Here is an 18,774-nt window from a genome sequence, read left to right on the forward strand (position 1 = left end):
GCCCAATGTATTAGAATATTAGCGTCCCTTTTTGTTTTCAAAGTGCAGATTTAAAGATGCAAAGTTGATCAAATCAAGTGCAAATACTGTCCATTCAGGTGCAGATGAATCCCAGATGAATAATATGTCCAAGATCCCTCCATAATATGTCCAAAATGTGATCCACATGACCTCAAAAGTTGCAGTATGTGCTAATGAGAAAAGTGGAATCCACTTCCAGATAGCAGGAGTTGATGGGCGCCCAATGTATTAGTGAGGTCGGCTTCCTGATGCCAATTTCTATACTGAAATGGTTTCATAAGCAGTGTAAGTTTTTTGCTGTGGTGGATGAGTGCTCCATGAATTGTCTGCCTTGTGCAAAGAATTGTAGATTTTAAATTCTGACCAATTATGCCCAGCTTTTTCTGGTGAAACAGGGACCGTAAAGCCTTCATCAAAGCTGAAATCTGTGGCTATGAAGGTTAGATCCATGCTTTGAGGAGCATTCTGCCCGCTACTAGCAAACCCAAGGTGGATGTAGCCAAGGCCTGGACAGAAGAATCATCGTACCCAAAGACCACATAGCAGCGACTCCTTAGGGGGACAGGCAGTTGGTTCTAGTAATATACAATAGTACTTGATCCCTTATTATTATTATTTTTTTAATGTAAACTAAGGTTTTCTTACCTCTGCTGGTCTTCTCTCCAGAGTCCAGACACTGTTGACTGGTGGTAAAACCCACCCAGTAGCTTGTGAACTGTTTACTTATCATGTGCTATTGGTTCACTTGACAGGCGCATGTACCATCAGAAGTTTTGTACTATTGTCTTCTAGTTCCTTTTTATTTTTTTCCTTTGAGGGTGTTTAGAATGATCTAAAGCTGGATCCTGTCTGGCACAGTATTATGCTTATTGCATTGAAAAAAGGAGGAAAGTCCCTAGAAATTCTTTAACGAACCAAAAATTGCAGGATACAAGATCAGAGTCTGCTGTAGAAACATTTGATTGTTGTAAGAGGCAAGGAGCCCAATATTGCCTTAGGCTTCATATTAGAAGGCATGGAAGTGTAGAGTAAATAAAATGATGGTCCTCCTGTTCCTATGTAGAACAGTGACCCACCTCATCTACAGGTTGCTTCTTACCTGGGAAGCTACAGTGACCTCTGGTAGTCTTGATTAATTAGAAACCAACATGTACAGTATACTGTATTTGCAGATACCTCCTATATTTTTGCATGTACAGATCCCATTCAGCTTCGGGCAGGTAGTTGTCCCCCTACATGATGATGTATTACTAGGTGATGGTATGTGCAATTCTCAGAAGACATTCCCTGGAATTCACAGAGACAGGTGGAGACAGGTTTTCTAAAAGTGTCTTGCAAAGGCACTTTCACAAAATCTGTCTCTGTACGCCAAAAGAAAGTAGTTCTAAAGGCATAAGGTGTTTTTTTTCTATCTTAAAGTATAATTAAAGGCAAAACTTTTTTTTTTAAGTTTTGGGTAGAGTGGAGAGGGATGAGAACACCTGTCAATTGTTGTTGATGTCTGTGCCCCCGTTAAGGAGATTTACCTTCTAGATTTGTCCTGTTTACCGTTATCATTGAAAATAAAAATAAAACCCCAAATTTTGGGTTGTCCCCAGAAAAGTAACAGATGGGAAATCTTCCAATGGGGACACTTGGTGAGCTGGGGGTCCCCAAGAAATTCCTTTTAATTTGCAGAGATTTCCTCTCACTTCCTGTTTGGCTATGGGACAAGAAGGGAAGTGAAATCTCCGCAATGGGAGAGATGGCGAGAAAAAAATCTGACAGGGGTTATAACCATTCGTTAATCTATCCGAAATGAAAACAAAAACATTGGCCATAGTTGATGCAATCTCTGCATTAAGGTAAGAAAAACATTCCATGATCAGCTCTCCCCCAAGGCCCCCTTAAATTCTTACCTGGCTCCCCTTTCGAACCAGTGCTTTGGCCGTCTGCAGCAGTGCTGCTTTCTGTTGCTCTTCTCACAGGACACAGAGGCAGCACCTTGGCCCTTGCTGCTGTCAATCAAATCCTTTGAAGGGGGGGGCGCTATGGTGTGTGTGTGTGTGTGTGTGTGTGACTATGGACACACACAGAGCAGGTAAGAATAACATGTTTATTTTTTATTTTTTGATAAGGTAAGGTACAAACTGTCTGCATTTTATCTTGAATTTGTAGCAGGTGTTGCAGCACAATGTAGAAGAGGAGAAAATTCAAAGTACCTGAATTTGGTGCACAAGTTGCTGTCAGAATCTAAAGTGTTGAAGATGTTTTTTTTTTATTGGGCGCACCACATTATCTAGAGCAGTGATGGCGAACCTTGGCACCCCAGATGTTTTAGAACTATATTTCCCATGATGCTCCACTACACTACAGAGTGCCAGAGCATCATGGGAAATGTAGTTCCAAAACATCTGGGGTGCCAAGGTTAGCCATCACTGATCTAGAGCAATTGGCAGCTTTATTGCATCTCCCCCATTTCTTTAAAGTGTATCCATTCCCAAAACGTTTTTTATTTTTTTGAAAGTGAGGAAAGCTTTGAACTCATGTTGGGTTTCAAGGTTACATTGGAAAGATTCCTTCACTTCCTGTATTTTAAAAGGTTTTCTCTAGCACAAGGTTTTCTCTTTGTTGCTTCCTCAAAGCAGCACAGAGAGACGTAAAAATACATTTCTATTGGCTTTTTACTGTTGTCCTCTGTTGCAGATTGTCCTTCACTTCCTGTCTGCTAAAACTTCTCCAAAACAGAAAGTGAGGGGGAAACCTCCAGGTGCCAGTAAAACATAACAGGGGTTCTAACCTTACCCCATGCTGTCCAAAACGAAAATAAAATGCTTGGGGTATAGATAAGCCTTGAAACTGTAATAAACTGTTGAATTTGGCTTTAATTTATCAGTCAAGTCTATTTAAATCTGCTAGTGCATCCAACAGTACCCTCTCCCCTGATTGACAAACTTGGAGGTGGCTCCATTACTCCTGCAGTGGAGTGGGGACACCTCAAGGCTTGGTTCACACCTGTGCTTGTGGCTGCGAGTGTGGGAATCACAGCAGATCTTACCTGCAGTGAAAAAGCGCTGCTGTGAGAAAACATGCAGGGCTGCCTTTAAAATTTCAGAGCATGTGCAGAAACCATGTGATTTATTTATTTTTCTTCCCTGTGGGCCGCATTTTGAAAAAGGTGCATACACCTTTTTCTGTGGGAAACGCAGGCAAGGCAGCCCATTGAAATGAATGGGCTGCTGTGCCCACGCAAACATGGCCTGGAAAAACGCATAGATGTGAACCTAGGGTAAGACAGGAAGCTTGTTATCAAATGCAGCCACCACGTTTGAGGATCAGTAAGCTGTAAAATATAAAAATGTAGTTTTTGGGTTTAATACCACTTTATTTTTTTTCAAATATAATTTTATTCAACCAACACGGGAAGACAGTCCCCAAGGTACAATACAAAACCAACTAAATTCAAAATAAAAGGCATACAAATAAAGCCTAATAACAATACACAGCCAATAATATACCCACCTTCCACCATTCTAAACTCCTTTCCCCTCCTCCTCCTCAAAAAGGGAAAAGAACAAGAAATAACGAGAAAACGGTACCAAGATCCGAAGTCCCCCTCCGGCGCTATCTAACGCCCAAGAGGAAAGGGGCTGACCCTCCCAATTTTCACTCTTAACAAAAAGTAGTAGAGGGTAAAGAGGGAAGAAAAAAGGGAGTGAGAAAAAACTGAATTGAAAAAAAAAAACGGACAGACGAAACGGGGCAAAACGGGACACGATGGCAGATCATGCCACATAAACCAAACACAACAAGCTACTACAAATTAAGAAACCAGCAAGCGGCGTCCTTCTCGCGAGAATATAAAGGTGTCCTAGGTTTGTTTAAAGATTTCTTGTTTATTTTGGGCCGTCAGTATCAAGTCTTCCATCTTCTTTGTCTTCTATTTTCCTGATCCAATGTGCAATTGAAGGAGGAGAACTCTGTTTCCAATAAAAAGGGATACAGGATTTTGCCGCATTTAACAAGTGTCGCAGAATAGATTTTTTTATACTGCTTAATATAGATCCGAGAATGATGCAAAAGGAAGAAAGCCGGCTCTTCCGAGATAGGAAATTCCATGAACATTTGTGTTATATGGCGAACTTCCTTCCAAAAATCCAGTAATTTAGGCCAGGACCAAAAGATGTGAAGCAACGTACCCTCGACGGAAAACATTTATGCAATTTTGATGGTGTCAAATACCACCTAGTAAGGAGTTTAAAGTTCATTTCTTGTATCCTAGTACACAGTGAAGTTTCAAGAGTCAGGGTGATAATGCGTTTTCTCTCCATCGGGGAAAACGCACAGCCAAGGTCTCTCTCCCATTTTGACAGACATGACAAATGTGGGTGATCCAATGGCGTATTCAAAAGAGCATAGGTCTGAGAGAGAATATGAGCCAAGGGGCCTACACCCCTACAAAGAGTCTCAAACTCTGTCTGGGGGCACTAATACCACTTTAAGGACTGAGAACCAAACAATGATTTTGCGTTAGGTGTTAAGTCTAGGCAAGAGGGACAGACGCTTCTTGTTTACAGTCTTAACTAAGGCTGGATTCACACCTATGCATTTTAGTGCTTTTTGCATTTTGCAGATTTGCACTATAGTCCATTTAACATGGTTTCCTATGGAACACATTCTGTAGTGCAAATCTGCAAAATGCAAAAAGCACTAAAAATGCATAGGTGTGAATCCAGCCTAAGAATGTATTGTAGTTACTGCTGTGTATGAAAAAAAAAACGCATTTTATTGATGCTTTTCTCTATTTTGAAATAAGAAATACTGGCCAAAATTTACACCTATCTGACAAACCCAGACCATTAAGGTGGAAAAATTTTGAAAAATTACAAGAATTATTTGGAGAGGAGATTTTGCGATTCATCATATCTGTAGAAGACCTACAGAGACTTGACTTGCATAATACAAGCTAGAACAGAACATTTCTTTGTAAGTGTCCCCAATGTGTTAAAAAATTCATTAGTCTATGAGTCTGTGTTCCAGGGTAACGCGGAGCAATAAATACATCACATTATAGGACCATACTGATATTACTGTGCTGTCTCTTTAGCAATGGAAATCGCCTCTTACAACAAAATAAACCACTGACATTTCTATTGCCACTTTTTATTGTAGGTCAGAGAAGCACCTGTTTGTCCATTATTTTTTTTTTGTTAAAATCTGTGTAGTAGTATATTGACTTTAAAGGGAATTTAAGAGGTTTTCCAGTTCCATTGAAAAGTTGATGAGTGCCATAAATGTATTTATGTTAAATACATTTTATTGAACCTTCACAAAATAGACATTGTACAGGAGGGAAATACACCCCATAATAATGGGTAGCTGAGTGTACAAATACATCATGACAATAATAAACATCTGGAGACCAAGAAATTATTCCAAAAGTGTATAATGCTTGTTTAGACAATGTTGCATAGAATGAAGACCTACAAATAGTCAGTGTGCTCATAATGGATCTCCGAGACCCATCCCAGGGGCTTACTCATTGGAAGTATACTCAATGGCTGTGACGAGGTATAGTGTGTAAATGAAAGGGGGTGAGAAATGTGAGAAGAAAGGTCAGGATCGGAGGGAAGAGCAGGATAGAGAGTAGAGCACGTTTAGGTTGTGGGTCACAACCTTCAAAGGTTGAGAAGACAGCTGGGAAAATCTGACTGGAGGAAATTATCAACCCAGGGGGTTTAATTTTTCTCAAATTTAGTTATGTTGTCTGTCAGTATCGGGTATTTTCCAATTCAGTAGAGCCCAAGTGACTCCAGCTACTACCTATTGAGGATTGAATGATGAAGCTTGCCAGGCTTTGGCCATCGTTTCTCTCATTTAATTAAAGATGGTAAGTATCAGCTTGGACTGAGAGTTAGAGATGGCAGGCATTTTCTTTTCCGTAGAGCTTCGCTTGATTCCTGTGTCAGAGGGTGGCATAATATCGCATGTATCATTTGCTAAGTATTAGACTATAGTGTGTGAACAATAGAGCAAGTCCACCAAATATGGTAGAAGGTACCAGGCTCATAAAAACCCTGGGGAGCATTTGGATTATGCTTCTGGTGTATATTTTGATTCTTGGATTGGGACCCGAAAGGAGTTTATAGACGTTGAATGAGTATGACCTTGTGAGTGCCATAATTTGGTTAGTTTGCAATTATCCACATGTGTTTAAAGTACGGTATGTGTTTCCTATTCCCTATATCTAATATTAGTGGCTGGCTCTTTCATCGTACTTTCAGATCTCTCTGCTGTGGTGAAGGTACCTGTAGAATGTTAGCACTTTCCTGTTAACAGGGACATTGAGTGCCCTATATCCCCCCATCTTCTCCTTTTGCTCTCTGATATGTAATATGTAAAAGGTATATTACCGTATATACTCGAGTATAGGCCGACCCGAATATAAGCCGAGGCCCCCAATTTACCCCCAAAAAAACTGGCAAACTTATTGACTCGTGTATAAGCCGAGGGTAAGACATGCCTGTCCATCCCTGTGTGTGTGTCCGTCCATCCCTGTGTGTCCGTCCATCCCTGTGTGTCCGTCCATCCATCCCTGTGTGTGTGTGTGTGTCCATCCATCCATCCATCCCTGTGTGTGTGTGTCTCCATCCATCCATCCATCCATCCCTGTGTGTGTGTGTGTCTCCATCCATCCATCCATCGACCTAAATTTGCCTGTGCTGACTGACCCTAGTAAACAAAACCTTACTAGCACCTACCTATTGGTAGAGGGTGCTACATTTATAATCTGGTAAGAAGGCAGCAGCAGTGGAAAAAAGTTCAGGCTGTAACTTTTTTAAAGTTTTCATGTTCCTTTAAAGTGGAAATCCAGGCTTAAACTTGGCTACTCTTAAAACCGTTCCCTCCCTCCTCCTAACAACAACTTGTATAAGAAAGATGTGTTTATACCGCATTTATCGGCCTATAACACGCACTCTGAAAACAGAGGGTAAAGAGTGCCTGTGTGTTATATGCCGATATCATGTTTTACCAACCGGGGGCGGGGATCGGGCAGGAACCGCCCATGGGGGGATGTCAGGCTGGCTGCCCCGCCTCTCCTAGCCCTGAAACAGCGCTGCCTGCATAGTCTGAAGTTGAGAAAAAAATCACTTGCTTGCCCCTTCTCCTACACTGCTCCTCCTGTGTCAGTGTCATTGTAAAATTAAACTTGTAAATATTTCAATAGCTCAGTTTTTCTGGCTGCTCTCCTCCTCCAGCTCCTCCTCCTCTGAGCTTTAGATTGGAGGAGGAGATCGGTCACATGACCATTTATGTAATGTCTGAGGAGAGCAGTCATGTGACCAGGTCAATGGGAAAAATTGAGCTATTGAGGTATATGGAAGCTTCATTTTACAATAGGAGTGACACAAGAGGAGCAGTGTAGAAGGGGCTGGCAGTGATTTTTTTCTTAACTGAAGACTATGCTGGCAGGGCTGTCCCAGGAGACTGGGGGTTTCCTGGGAGTACTGGGCAGGGGGTGTGTGTACTGGATGGGGGGCTGTGTACTGTGCAGGGGGAGGGGGGCTGTTTCTGTAAACGGGGCTGTGAAAAAAGGGTTTCCTTAAATTTCCCTCTTAAAATCGTGGTGTGTGCTATATGCCTGTGCGTGTTATACGCGCTAAATACGGTACTTGCCTATTTTTAGGCCGCTCCCTTCCAGGAATTTGATCAAATGTCAGCCAGTGCCTCTGCAGGGGAGAGGAGGGAATGCAGACAATGGATAGACCATTGAAGCCTATAGGTGACATCACGGCTCCAGGAATTACCAACTGTTGGAGAGCTCTCTCCTCTCCCCTGCAGCCGACACTGACTGACACGGGATCATGTGACTTGACTGGCCTGAATATAGTTAAGTATTTGCATCTTAGAAAGATTAGTAAGCTTAGGTTTTAGGAGGGGGGCAGTTTTAACAGTAGTTAGGTGTATGCTTGGAATTCCACATATACTTTCTGGTTAAATTGTTTCCCTAAATGAAACTATCCTATCAATACAAACACTTGCTCATTCATCCTATGTTCTTTGCAGTATGTGCATATATCTCACATTGATCAAGACCGGTCATGTCTGGTCTTGTGGTCTACTAAAAAGTAAAGTTAAAACGGGAACAATGGCTACGTGAGAAGAGCCTGAGGAAATGCTCTGCCCCTACCTGTAACAAGCTGATGATGATACTCCAGAATGCCCCTCTCAGACTTAGCCAGCCATGCACTGATTCATACCATGCATGGGCGGGCTCAATGTACCTATGTGGCTCAACAACCCCCACAAAGGCTCGACAGGAGGGATTCCCCTGTCAACACTATCCGTGTTGTGATGAGGGAATCACGCGAATGTCTTTCTTGCAACCTGCGGTGGATGTGTAGATTAGCAGGTATTAAAAACAGCTGATGAATATTGGGACATTTCAGAATTGTATCGCTGTAGACTTGTAAAGTTGCGGATTCCACTTGCTTAATGTGGGATCGCGCCGCTAATCCCTGCTGATTAGGCGGATGACGGGTTCTGTCCGCTCCGCTGTGCAGAACGGACACAGATACAGTCCCGCTCTTCTCTATGGGGGGATCTGGTGGAAACAGACCACCTGTCCGTTTTTCATCCGATGCTATCTTATCCGATCAGCCAGACAAATGGAAAATAGGACCACCATCCGTCTGGATTTTGCAGGATCGGATGGCGGCTGGTGTCAGTGGACATGGGTCTGCTGACCTCTGCTGCTCCATAGGGGAGACTGAAGGAGCCAATCAGATCCGCCTGAAAAACTGACAGGTGGGCCTGTTTGGAAAGCCCGTTTGAAAGGGCCTATAAGTTCATGTTAAACCGATAAATCCTGGTGTATTTTTTTCTGTGCGGTTAGTAGGGTAAAACATGGCTTCCTCTCAAAGTACATTTTATTTTATCACACTAATATCTTCCTTGCCTTTTTTGTTGTAGGTCCAGAATATGAACAACATTATAACATTCCCACTGGATAGTTTATTGAAAGGAGATCTCAAAGGTGTAAAAGGGGTAAGTAATCTAATGTTATATCATGTGTTCCTATTGTGAATATGCAGCATTGAATGTGTACAGCATGAATCAGTCTACATATTCTATCTTAAAGTCCAATTGAAAAATCAGTTTAATTTAGCTCAATACATTCCATGTGTATTCATATAAAATGTAATCAAAGACCAACAGTTTTGAAAAAAAAATTGAAAAGCCTGTCCAGCAGGTTGAAGAGATGGCCTCTTGCTCTTTAGACGCAGTGATCTCTCTCCAAATGTCTGACCCTCCTACTAAGGTAGAGCAAGTGCTTCCCAATCAGCTGGGAGCATGAGCTTTGCTATCCCTGGTGCTGGGGCCATGTTGGACCTCTGCAGAAAAGTTACTGCTTCCGCACAAAAAACAAGGGTCCATCTCTTCAGCATGCTGGCAGGGGACAGTTTTTCTCAAGTCATGTTGTGGCTGCTTTCTAGTGAGAACAAAAGTTTTATACCTTTTTGTTCTGATGAACCTTGAATGTATTTAGAAGGCTTAAACTGAACGTTCAGTAGAGCTTTTAACCTTAAAGGGGTTGTAAAGGTAAATGTTTTTTCACCTTCTATGCATTCAGGTGAAAAAACATCTGACAGTGCCTGCGCCCCCCAGCCCCCCCGTTTTACTAGCCTCACCCCTCGAAAATCCCGCGCTCGCCCCCATCGTCCTTTCCACCGTTCAGCCTAGCCGCTGATTGGCTGGAATGGATGGATGGAAAGCAGCGCAGCCATTGGCTCGCGCTGCTGTCAATCACATCCACTGACGCGGAGCACCGGGGGCGGGGCCGTGTGATACAGCGAGCGGCTATAGCCGCCGGCTGCATCATGGGAACGCGCCCGCAGATGCTTCTCACCATGCAAGGGAGCTCGCGTGAACGTGAGAAGCACCTGCGGGAGGAAGCCGAGACAGCTGCCGAGGGACCCCAGAAGACCAGGTTCTGGGCCACTCTGTGAAAAACGAGCTGCACAGTGGAGGTAAGTATAACATGTTTGTTATTTAAAAAAATAAAAATAAATCACTTTACAATCCCTTTAAAGTAGAAGTCCAAATGCTAATTATGCTTAAACCTGTTCCCACACCCATCCCAAAGTCAACTACCTTAAAGGAAAGATGTATATGTGTATCTATTCTGAGCACGGTCCAGTCACATGACCAGCCCTGAGCGCCAACTTCAATGTAGAGGAGAGACGGTTGACAATGGATGCCCCATCGTGGTGAGGCTGTTGCAGCTGTTGTTGACAATCTCTCCTCTTCACTGAAGCCAGCTACTGGAGGGATCACATGACTGGACTGGAGCACCTTAAGAATAGACAAGTATAGGCGTCTTTCCTTTACAGGATAGTTAGAATAGGGCATATAATGAAGGTTGCAGCAGGTTTAGGCATAGAAACTATGACTGGACTTTTACTTTAACCACTTAAGGACCCCCTCACGCCGATGTACGTTGGCAGAATGGCACGGCTGGGCACAAGCACGTACCTGTATGTTGCTCTTTAAGTGCCCAGCCATGGGTCACTGTCCATGGAACTGTCTGTCCGTGTTCATCCGATCCGCTCTGCAGAAGGATAGAAAAATAGAATTTTCCTCCGTCTGCAGAATCGGACAATAGTGGAGACGGACGCTATCGGGTGTCTGCGGATATTCATCCGCAGACACTTGCTATGCCATAGGAATGCATGTATGTCGATATTTCATCCGCAAACGGATGGATGAAATACGGACATACTGTCCACATGTGTGAAAGGGGCCTAAGATGGACTAGAAGTTTTTGATGGACTTGACTTAGAAATTAAAGGCAAACTCCAGAGAATTCTTTTTAAAGCGCAACTAAACCCATTGACTCATCAGTTTTCAAAAAACTGGTACATTCAAAGCATGTTGTGAATAATAGTCATAGTTGCTTGTGCTCTCAACCGAACTGTTAAGCCATCAAATGGCTGGTGTCATAACTGATCACATATGTATCACCATGGCGATTGCAGTACAAGCAAAGGCTAAGATGGCAGCTTCCTTAGCAGTAAATGATAGTGGGATAGTAAAGGATAGTGGGCAATTGGTCTGTAAAAGAAAGCTGGCAAAACAACAGACATATACTGGTCACATCACCACATGAAAGTAAAGAAAAAAAGATGACCAATGCAGTCACCACGTCTAAGAATGGATTATCTCCAATATAATAAAAAAAGATATTTTGGGGTTTTAACATGCCTGCCAACTTTTTGACTTGGGAACGAGGGGCACCTATTGTCAAACCATATAGGCATAGGACACGCCCCCTTAAAGGAGAATTATAAAAAAAAATCATAAGTTAAACCCTCAAGTGCTTTTTATTACTACTACCATTCCCTTATACTGGCTTTTTAAATTTACAAATGCAGAAATTCGATGAAAGATGTAGCACTGGGAAGCACTTTTTGAAAGATAAGAAGTATATTTTATACACAACTAATATAGAGAAGAAAAAAAAAGAGACTGTTCCAAATCGGGGATCGTTGGGAGCTATAGTTTTAATACTTTTTTTAATTATTGGATGTATTTTAATGTGCCAAACGCATAAATGCAAATTCTTTCCTCTCTTCCCTTTTATTTAGTATCTGTGAGTGAGACTTTGAGATTACTACAACACAAAACCCAACAAATGTCTTAAGCCCCATACACACTATCAGATTATCTGCTGAGTTTTTCCTTCAGATTTACCAAAACCATGTAGTAGAAGGGCCTGCCTGATTGCATACACATTGAAACTCCTAAGGTTTGCCCTCATATTATATAGTTTTGGTAAATCTGAAGGAAAAACTCAGCAGATAATCTGATAGTGTGTATGGGGCTTTTAGGTCAAGCCAGTTGTATGCCTTATAGAATGGCTCATTTCATAGGTGAATGGTAGATTAGGATAATTGAAAGCATCTTTGATTCTGAATGTTCTTAGTAGAACAATGCGGTTCTATTGAATGACCTCCTTTTTTGAATTTTACACCCATTTTACACATTTCCTGCTATTTTCTCTAATAATTTTAGAAATTAATATGCTTCTTAAGGTTCTTTTGTATCCCAGTATTTTCCTCTGAAGTTTGGTCATGAGTTGTGGATAAAGAGTAAGAAAGCTAGTAGATGTGTTCTAAATATGGTTTTGGTTCAGACCTGGATACCATATTACCAAAAACAGACAGACGATCAGTGATCTCAGAAATTTAGGTACACATCCTTGGACTCCAAGAATATCGGTTTCAAATAGTCTTGGCATATTACATGGATGCTTTTTGAGAAGCTCCCGCTGACGCGGTTTAAAGCATACTCGACTGTGTGTGGTTTCTAAGATGGACATGGAAGACTGTGGATGTTTTTTTTTTCTACCGGTTGACGTAGGATCACCCTTTAACAATGTATGAGCAACCCCAGACTACAAGTTAAATCAGCAGATAAATTGTGAAGACACATACAGGTATAATTGCAGCTTCAATCGATTCAAGGCTACAGAGATTTGTATGTTTCAGCGATGCCAAGAACCTAGCTTTTCCCTTACACGAGACTCGTTTTGACAAGATTTTGTTGTTCTTGATTTTGTGTATGCTCTTCTTCTGTTGCATTGTGTGTACACAAGCCTGTCAAGGGCCCAGATACAGCAGGCTCAGTATCTGACATTCAGCAGCTACAGTGGGGAAAATAATTATTTGATCCCGTGTAGATTGTGTGAGTTTGCCCACTTACAAATCAAGGGTCTATCATTTTTTTATCATAGGTGTATTTTGAAATGGAGAAAGGATCAACCACAAATCCCTAAAAAAAAAAGACACAAACACATAAAACAAATGTATAAATTAGGTTCCAGTTTATTGAGTAAAATAACTATTTGACCCTCAAGCAAAATATGACTTGGTACTTGGTGGAGAAACCCTTGTTGGCAGGCACAGAGGTGAGATGTTTTTTGTAGTTGGTGACCAGGTTTGCACACATCTCAGGAGGTATTTTGGTCCACTCTTCTTTACATATCTTCTCTAAATCCTTAAGGTTTCTTGCTGTCGCTTTGCAACTCAGTTTCAGCTTCTTCCATAAATTTTCAATAGGATTAAGGTCTGGAGACTGACTAATCCACTCCATGACCTTAATGTGCTTCTTGGTGAGCCACTCTTTTGTTGGCTTGGTGGTATGTTTTGGGTCATTGTTATGCTGGAAGACCCATCCACGACCCATCCACGACCCATCTTCAGTGTTCTGGCTGAGGAACGAAGGTTTAATTACACCTATGATAAAAAAAATTATAGACCCTATATTTCTTTGTAAGTGTGAAAACTTAGAAAATCTGCAGGGGATCAAATAATTCTTTCCCCCACTGTATAGGGATTTTGCTGGTTGTAGCCGGGTGACCAAGAGGAAGGCCTGGATGAAAGTTGAATCTTTTTAGCAGATGACATGTTTTCACCAAGTACTAGCAGACTGCAGACTGATAACTTTTTTTTTTTTTTTCATTGTTCTGCAGGACCTGAAGAAGCCCTTTGATAAAGCATGGAAAGACTATGAAACAAAAGTGTAAGTCAAGAACAGTGTTAAATACCAAGGCCTGTGAGATTATTAGCATGACTAATATGTTTTTGTTCTCATTAAAATAATGTCTGGTAACTCAAAGGTAAAGGCACTTTGTTATGAAGTGACAACTGTCATGCTCATTTGTTGTCACTCTGTCACATGCACTGCTGGTGGAGATTACAAGTAGCAGTGACAGCTTACATTGCAGAGGTGTGGGGTATTTTGGCATTCTTGGCTTGAGTGCCAGAGGATGGGTTTTCTATGAAGCTCTATGGGGTCTACAGTGCATGACTGTGAGGGGTGAATGGGTTGATTAAAAAGGTTTTCAAATAAGGGGCCAAAATTCTGCTCTCGGGGTCAGTTCACACCAGAACCGCACAGTGTTCAAAATGCCCTGCAGTTGAGATCTGCAGCTGGTGTCAGTGTTAATGACACCCCAAACACAGGTCGCAAATGCGGTGCATTTGTCTGCATTGAATCGCATGGTACAATATTACCATGCGATCCTGTTGCTGTGCATTTTCAAAGTAGTAGATGCAGTACTTTTGGGCATGGTCTGGCGGGGTTTCAGCCCATTCTAATGATTAGGCCGAAATCGCACTGCCCCCAGATTGCATGTGAATCGTAGCGATTCATAGTGTTAACTGGCCTTTATAGTAAAAGGTGATATTCTGTTTTCTTGTAAGCTTTGAAAATTAGTTTTGCCAAAATGCCTATAGCTACAGAGGTAAATTAAAGTTTTTACTGCTTGTTCAGGATATACTGTATAAATACATGCAACACAAAGAACATAGGATAATTAGTGGCACACCCAATCCAGGTACTCTGGCTCAGTATGTCCTTCCTGCATCCAAAACAAAATCACTGATATAAAAGCATAGAAGAGCTGGCACTTTTGGAAATTAAGTTTTTAAGTCTTTAATTTGGTATGACCATGTGAAAAAGGTGAAGGAAAACGCGTTTCCCATGAGAGCCTTGTTCACAGCATTAGCCTTCACCCTTTTTACATGGTCATACTAAAATAAAGACTTAATTTCCAGAAGTGCCTATGCTATGCTTTTATACTGTATAAATAATTTAATGTGCAATCTCTAGGTAGCAGTGCACTTTAAAGGTGGAATTAGAGGTTTTTAAGTAAACCTGTCACAAACTTGATTACCCTAGACCAGTGATGGCGAACCTTGGCACCCCAGATGTGTTGAAACTACATTTCCCATGATGCTCATGCACTCTGCAGTGTAGTGACAACGAATTGAACAAGATGCCCCAGATCGCAAGTCTAAGAAGGCCTACCAAAACCCCATCCTAATGAGCAAGACAATTTGAAAAAACATATACTCCTCTAGGGAGAGGACTTTAACATGGGCAGGTGGCCATAATTGCATTAAACAGAAAACAGGAAATCTGCAAACAAAATGACACAAAATTAGGTATCTAAATCAGGGCTGGACTGGGACAAAAATTTGGCCCTGGACTTCATCCAGACCGGCCCACTTTAATTTTGCAAACACGCAAAAAACAGTATATAAACTGTATGCAATTGTGCAAAAAAGCCCCTAGAGATCCCCCTTGCATCAGGGTCCCCAGAGAGCCCCTCCTTACATTTGGGTCCCCAGAGAGCCCCCCACTTACATTGGGGTCCCCAGAGAGCCTCCCCTTACATCAGGGTCCCCAGAGAGCCCCTCTTATATCAGAGTCCCCAGAGATCATCCGCCTTACATCAGGGTCCCTAGAAAGCCAACCCCTTACATCCAGGTCCCCACAGAGCCCCCCCCCCTTACATCCGGGGTCCACAGAGAGCCTCTTTCTTATATCAGGTTCCCCAGAGAGCCTCTGGCTTACATCAGGGTCCCCAGAGAGCCCCTCCTTACATCAGGGTCACCAGAAAGAGAGCAGGTAGTGGGCCGGGACCCTGTGGTTGGGGACTCCTGGACTGACTTGGGGCTATGGGCCCCAGATTCGGGGCTGTAGCCCCAAAAGCCCCCCCAGCGATGCCACTGGCTGTCACTGAAACCGGTCCACTGAGCCAGCGGCCCACCGGGAAACTCCCTATAGTCCCTATGGCCAGTACATGCCTGATCTAAATCAACACAAACAAGTAATAATAAATAGAAAATTAGGAATGAAAAGAAAAGAAATTATTACTTGTTTGTGTTGATTTAGATACCTAATTTTGTGTCATTTTGTTTGCAGATTTCCTGTTTTCTGTTTAATGCAATTTGTTTATACCCCTGATGGAGAGTATATTTATGATCTCGAAACGCGTTGGGTTTTTTGTCCTTCGTCCACTGTGGGGTGCTTCCTTACAGTTGGATTAAGGAAATAGACGATACAACAGGATATGTATATTTTTTATGCATTTGTTATTTTATGTCTGTAAACATATCTAATTTGCATGGTATCTTATACTGTTTTAATTATTATTATTAAACTACGCTTTGTGATTTTGATATAATTTTGTATACTTTTATGGCCACCTGCCCATGTTAAAGTCCTCTCCCAGGAGTATATGTTTTTTCAAATTGTCTGCAGTGTAGTGGAGCATCATGGGAAATGTAGTTTCAAAACATCAGGAGTGCCAAGGTTTGCCATCACTGCCCTAGACTAAGGTGACCAGATTTTCAAAATGAAATCCGGGAACATAAAAAAATAAAACCTTTATTGCCAAATGGTAAACTATTTTATAACCATATTTTCCTCAAATGACGCATGCAGTGTATGTGGTATGTGTTCATGGAATGATTGTATGATATATACATTATTTCTCACATTTCGTCCATGAGATGAAAAAAAGAAATCCTTCATACCACCGTCTAGGGCACTGTGTACATTACAGGGCTCCATTCATACCACCCTCCAGAGCACTGTGTACATTACAGGCCTCCTCTCAGAGCACTGTGTAGCCCCGCCCAGTCTGCACAATCCCCCCCCCCCGCCCAGTCTGCACAATCCCCCCCCCCCCCCCGCCCAGTCTGCACAATCCCCCCCCCCGCCCAGTCTGCACAATCCCCCCCCCCCCCGCCCAGTCTGCACAATCCCCCCCCGCCCAGTCTGCACAATCCCCCCCCGCCCAGTCTGCACAATCCCCCCCGCCCAGTCTGCACAATTCCCCCCCCCCCCGCCCAGTCTGCACAATTCCCCCCCCCCGCCCAGTCTGGACAATCCCCCCCCCCCCCCGCCCAGTCTGCACAATCCCCCCCCCCCCGCCCAGTCTGCACAATTCCCCCCCCCGCCCAGTCTGCACAATTCCCCCCCCCCGCCCAGTCTGCACAATTCCCCCCCCCCCCGCCCAGTCTGCACAATTCCCCCCCCCCCCCCGTCCAGTCTGCACAATTCCCCCCCCCCCCCGCCCAGTCTGCACAATTCCCCCCCCCCGCCCAGTCTGCACAATTCCCCCGCCCAGTCTGCACAATTCCCCCCCCCCCCGCCCAGTCTGCACAATTCCCCCCCCCCCGCCCAGTCTGCACAATTCCCCCCCCCCCCCCCGCCCAGTCTGCACAATTCCCCCCCCCCCCCGCCCAGTCTGCACAATTCCCCCCCCCCCCCGCCCAGTCTGCACAATTCCCCCCCCCCGCCCAGTCTGCACAATTCCCCCCCCCCCCCCCCGCCCAGTCTGCACAATTTCCCCCCCCCGCCCAGTCTGCACAATTTCCCCCCCCCGCCCAGTCTGCACAATTTCCCCCCCCCGCCCAGTCTGCACAATTTCCCCCTCCCGCCCAGTCTGCACAATTTCCCCCTCCCGCCCAGTCTGCACAATTTCCCCCTCCCGCCCAGTCTGCACAATTTCCCCCTCCCGCCCAGTCTGCACAATTTCCCCCTCCCGCCCAGTCTGCACAATCCCCCCCCCCAGCCCAGTCTGCACAATCCCCCCCCCCAGCCCAGTCTGCACAAACCCCGCCCTGTCTGCACATTCTCCCCGTCCCCAGTCTGCACAATCCTCCTCCCCCCCCAGTCTGCACAGTCCCCCCCTGCAGAATAACCACCAAGTGAAAAGAACGCATGTAAGCTAAGGCTAATGCATTTCCTTCCTGATCACACACTATTGGCTGCGCTTCCTGTCAATTATTTGTTTAGCATGGCTTCTAAATAGTGTTGTGGTTTCAGCATAAATTTTCTGCTTGCTGCATTATGTAAAATGTAGATAAATTAGAGTGCGATGAGTTGGAGATGGCAAAAGAAAAACGTTTTTCTATAAAACCAAATGTCCATATATATTTTTTTTCCCCCCTTACAAATATATAACACTGTTAGGAGCAATTAGGATGGGACTTTTCTGCTGCAAAAATTAGAACAAAAAAAAAATTGTGCTTTTCATGAACACAAACTTTATTCATTTCTCATGGAGCAAAAGATGAACAGGATTGGTCTATTATTTTTTTCTTTTTTTTTTAAATTTTTTGTAATTTTTTTTTTTTTCCTGTAAATGACACAGGGGTTATGTTATGGTATGTTATCAGTTTTTGATGTAAACCGAGTATAGAGAAGTTCTTTAGTTTCACATAACAAAGCAATGTGCTGGTTTCAAGGAAGTTTTGCTTTAATCGAAGACTGAAGACTGTATTGTAACACTCTACTGATTGTGCTGGAACACGGTTTTATGCTGCAAATAACAGGTTAGGAACCGATTTTCGATCTTTTTGTTGCAGTTGCTGCAAACCATTACCGATCGTTTCTATAATATGATGAATTTGATGTGGAAACACATCCGAGTCGCAGAAGAGCTATAGGAATATCACCGTGCACATATTCCCTTCAGCCTTTTATTTAGGCGGTCGGCAAAATCATACAGCTGAACTGAAGTAGCTAAAAATAGGGCTTTAGCTTTAAACCACCAATCAAGAGTTGGCTTTCATTTTCTGATTGGCTGAAAACTTTTTATGTGCTGAGGTTTAGTTATATTGGGGTTTATTCCAGTTTTCTGATTGGCTTAGTCAGCTGCTGACTTCTTATATCCACATATACTGTATTTATTGGCGTATAACATGCACTTTTTCACCCTGAAAATCGGGTGCAAATAGTGTGTGCGTGTTCTACGCCGATACTACAATTTGGGCTGCCTAGGAGGGAATGAGGAGGGGGACAGGATGAGCGCCATCAGATTACATACAGCAAGAATCTCCTATTTACTCAGCAGCCTCTGTAGTAGGAAGTCTCGTCTGCTGGGCCGGCATTGGACCAGTGCACTGTCTATCA

General features: G+C 43.3%; 1 protein-coding gene across 4 annotated transcripts in view; it reads left to right on the plus strand.

The window, feature by feature from the left end:
• ASAP2 (ArfGAP with SH3 domain, ankyrin repeat and PH domain 2) overlaps nt 1-18,774 on the plus strand; it is a 356,358-nt gene that overhangs the window by 162,852 nt on the left and 174,732 nt on the right. For all 4 annotated transcript variants that reach the window (XM_077488750.1, XM_077488749.1, XM_077488751.1 and 1 more), the window contains exons 4-5: nt 8,974-9,048; nt 13,535-13,584. In XM_077488750.1, coding sequence (XP_077344876.1) covers nt 8,974-9,048; nt 13,535-13,584 — 125 coding nt within the window. The remainder of the gene's footprint in view (nt 1-8,973; nt 9,049-13,534; nt 13,585-18,774) is intronic.

This window comes from Lithobates pipiens, unplaced genomic scaffold (assembly GCF_037356315.1).
Source record: "Lithobates pipiens isolate NorthernLeopardFrog02 unplaced genomic scaffold, aLitPip1_a1.2 Scaffold_18, whole genome shotgun sequence".
Classification (NCBI taxonomy): domain Eukaryota; kingdom Metazoa; phylum Chordata; class Amphibia; order Anura; family Ranidae; genus Lithobates; species Lithobates pipiens.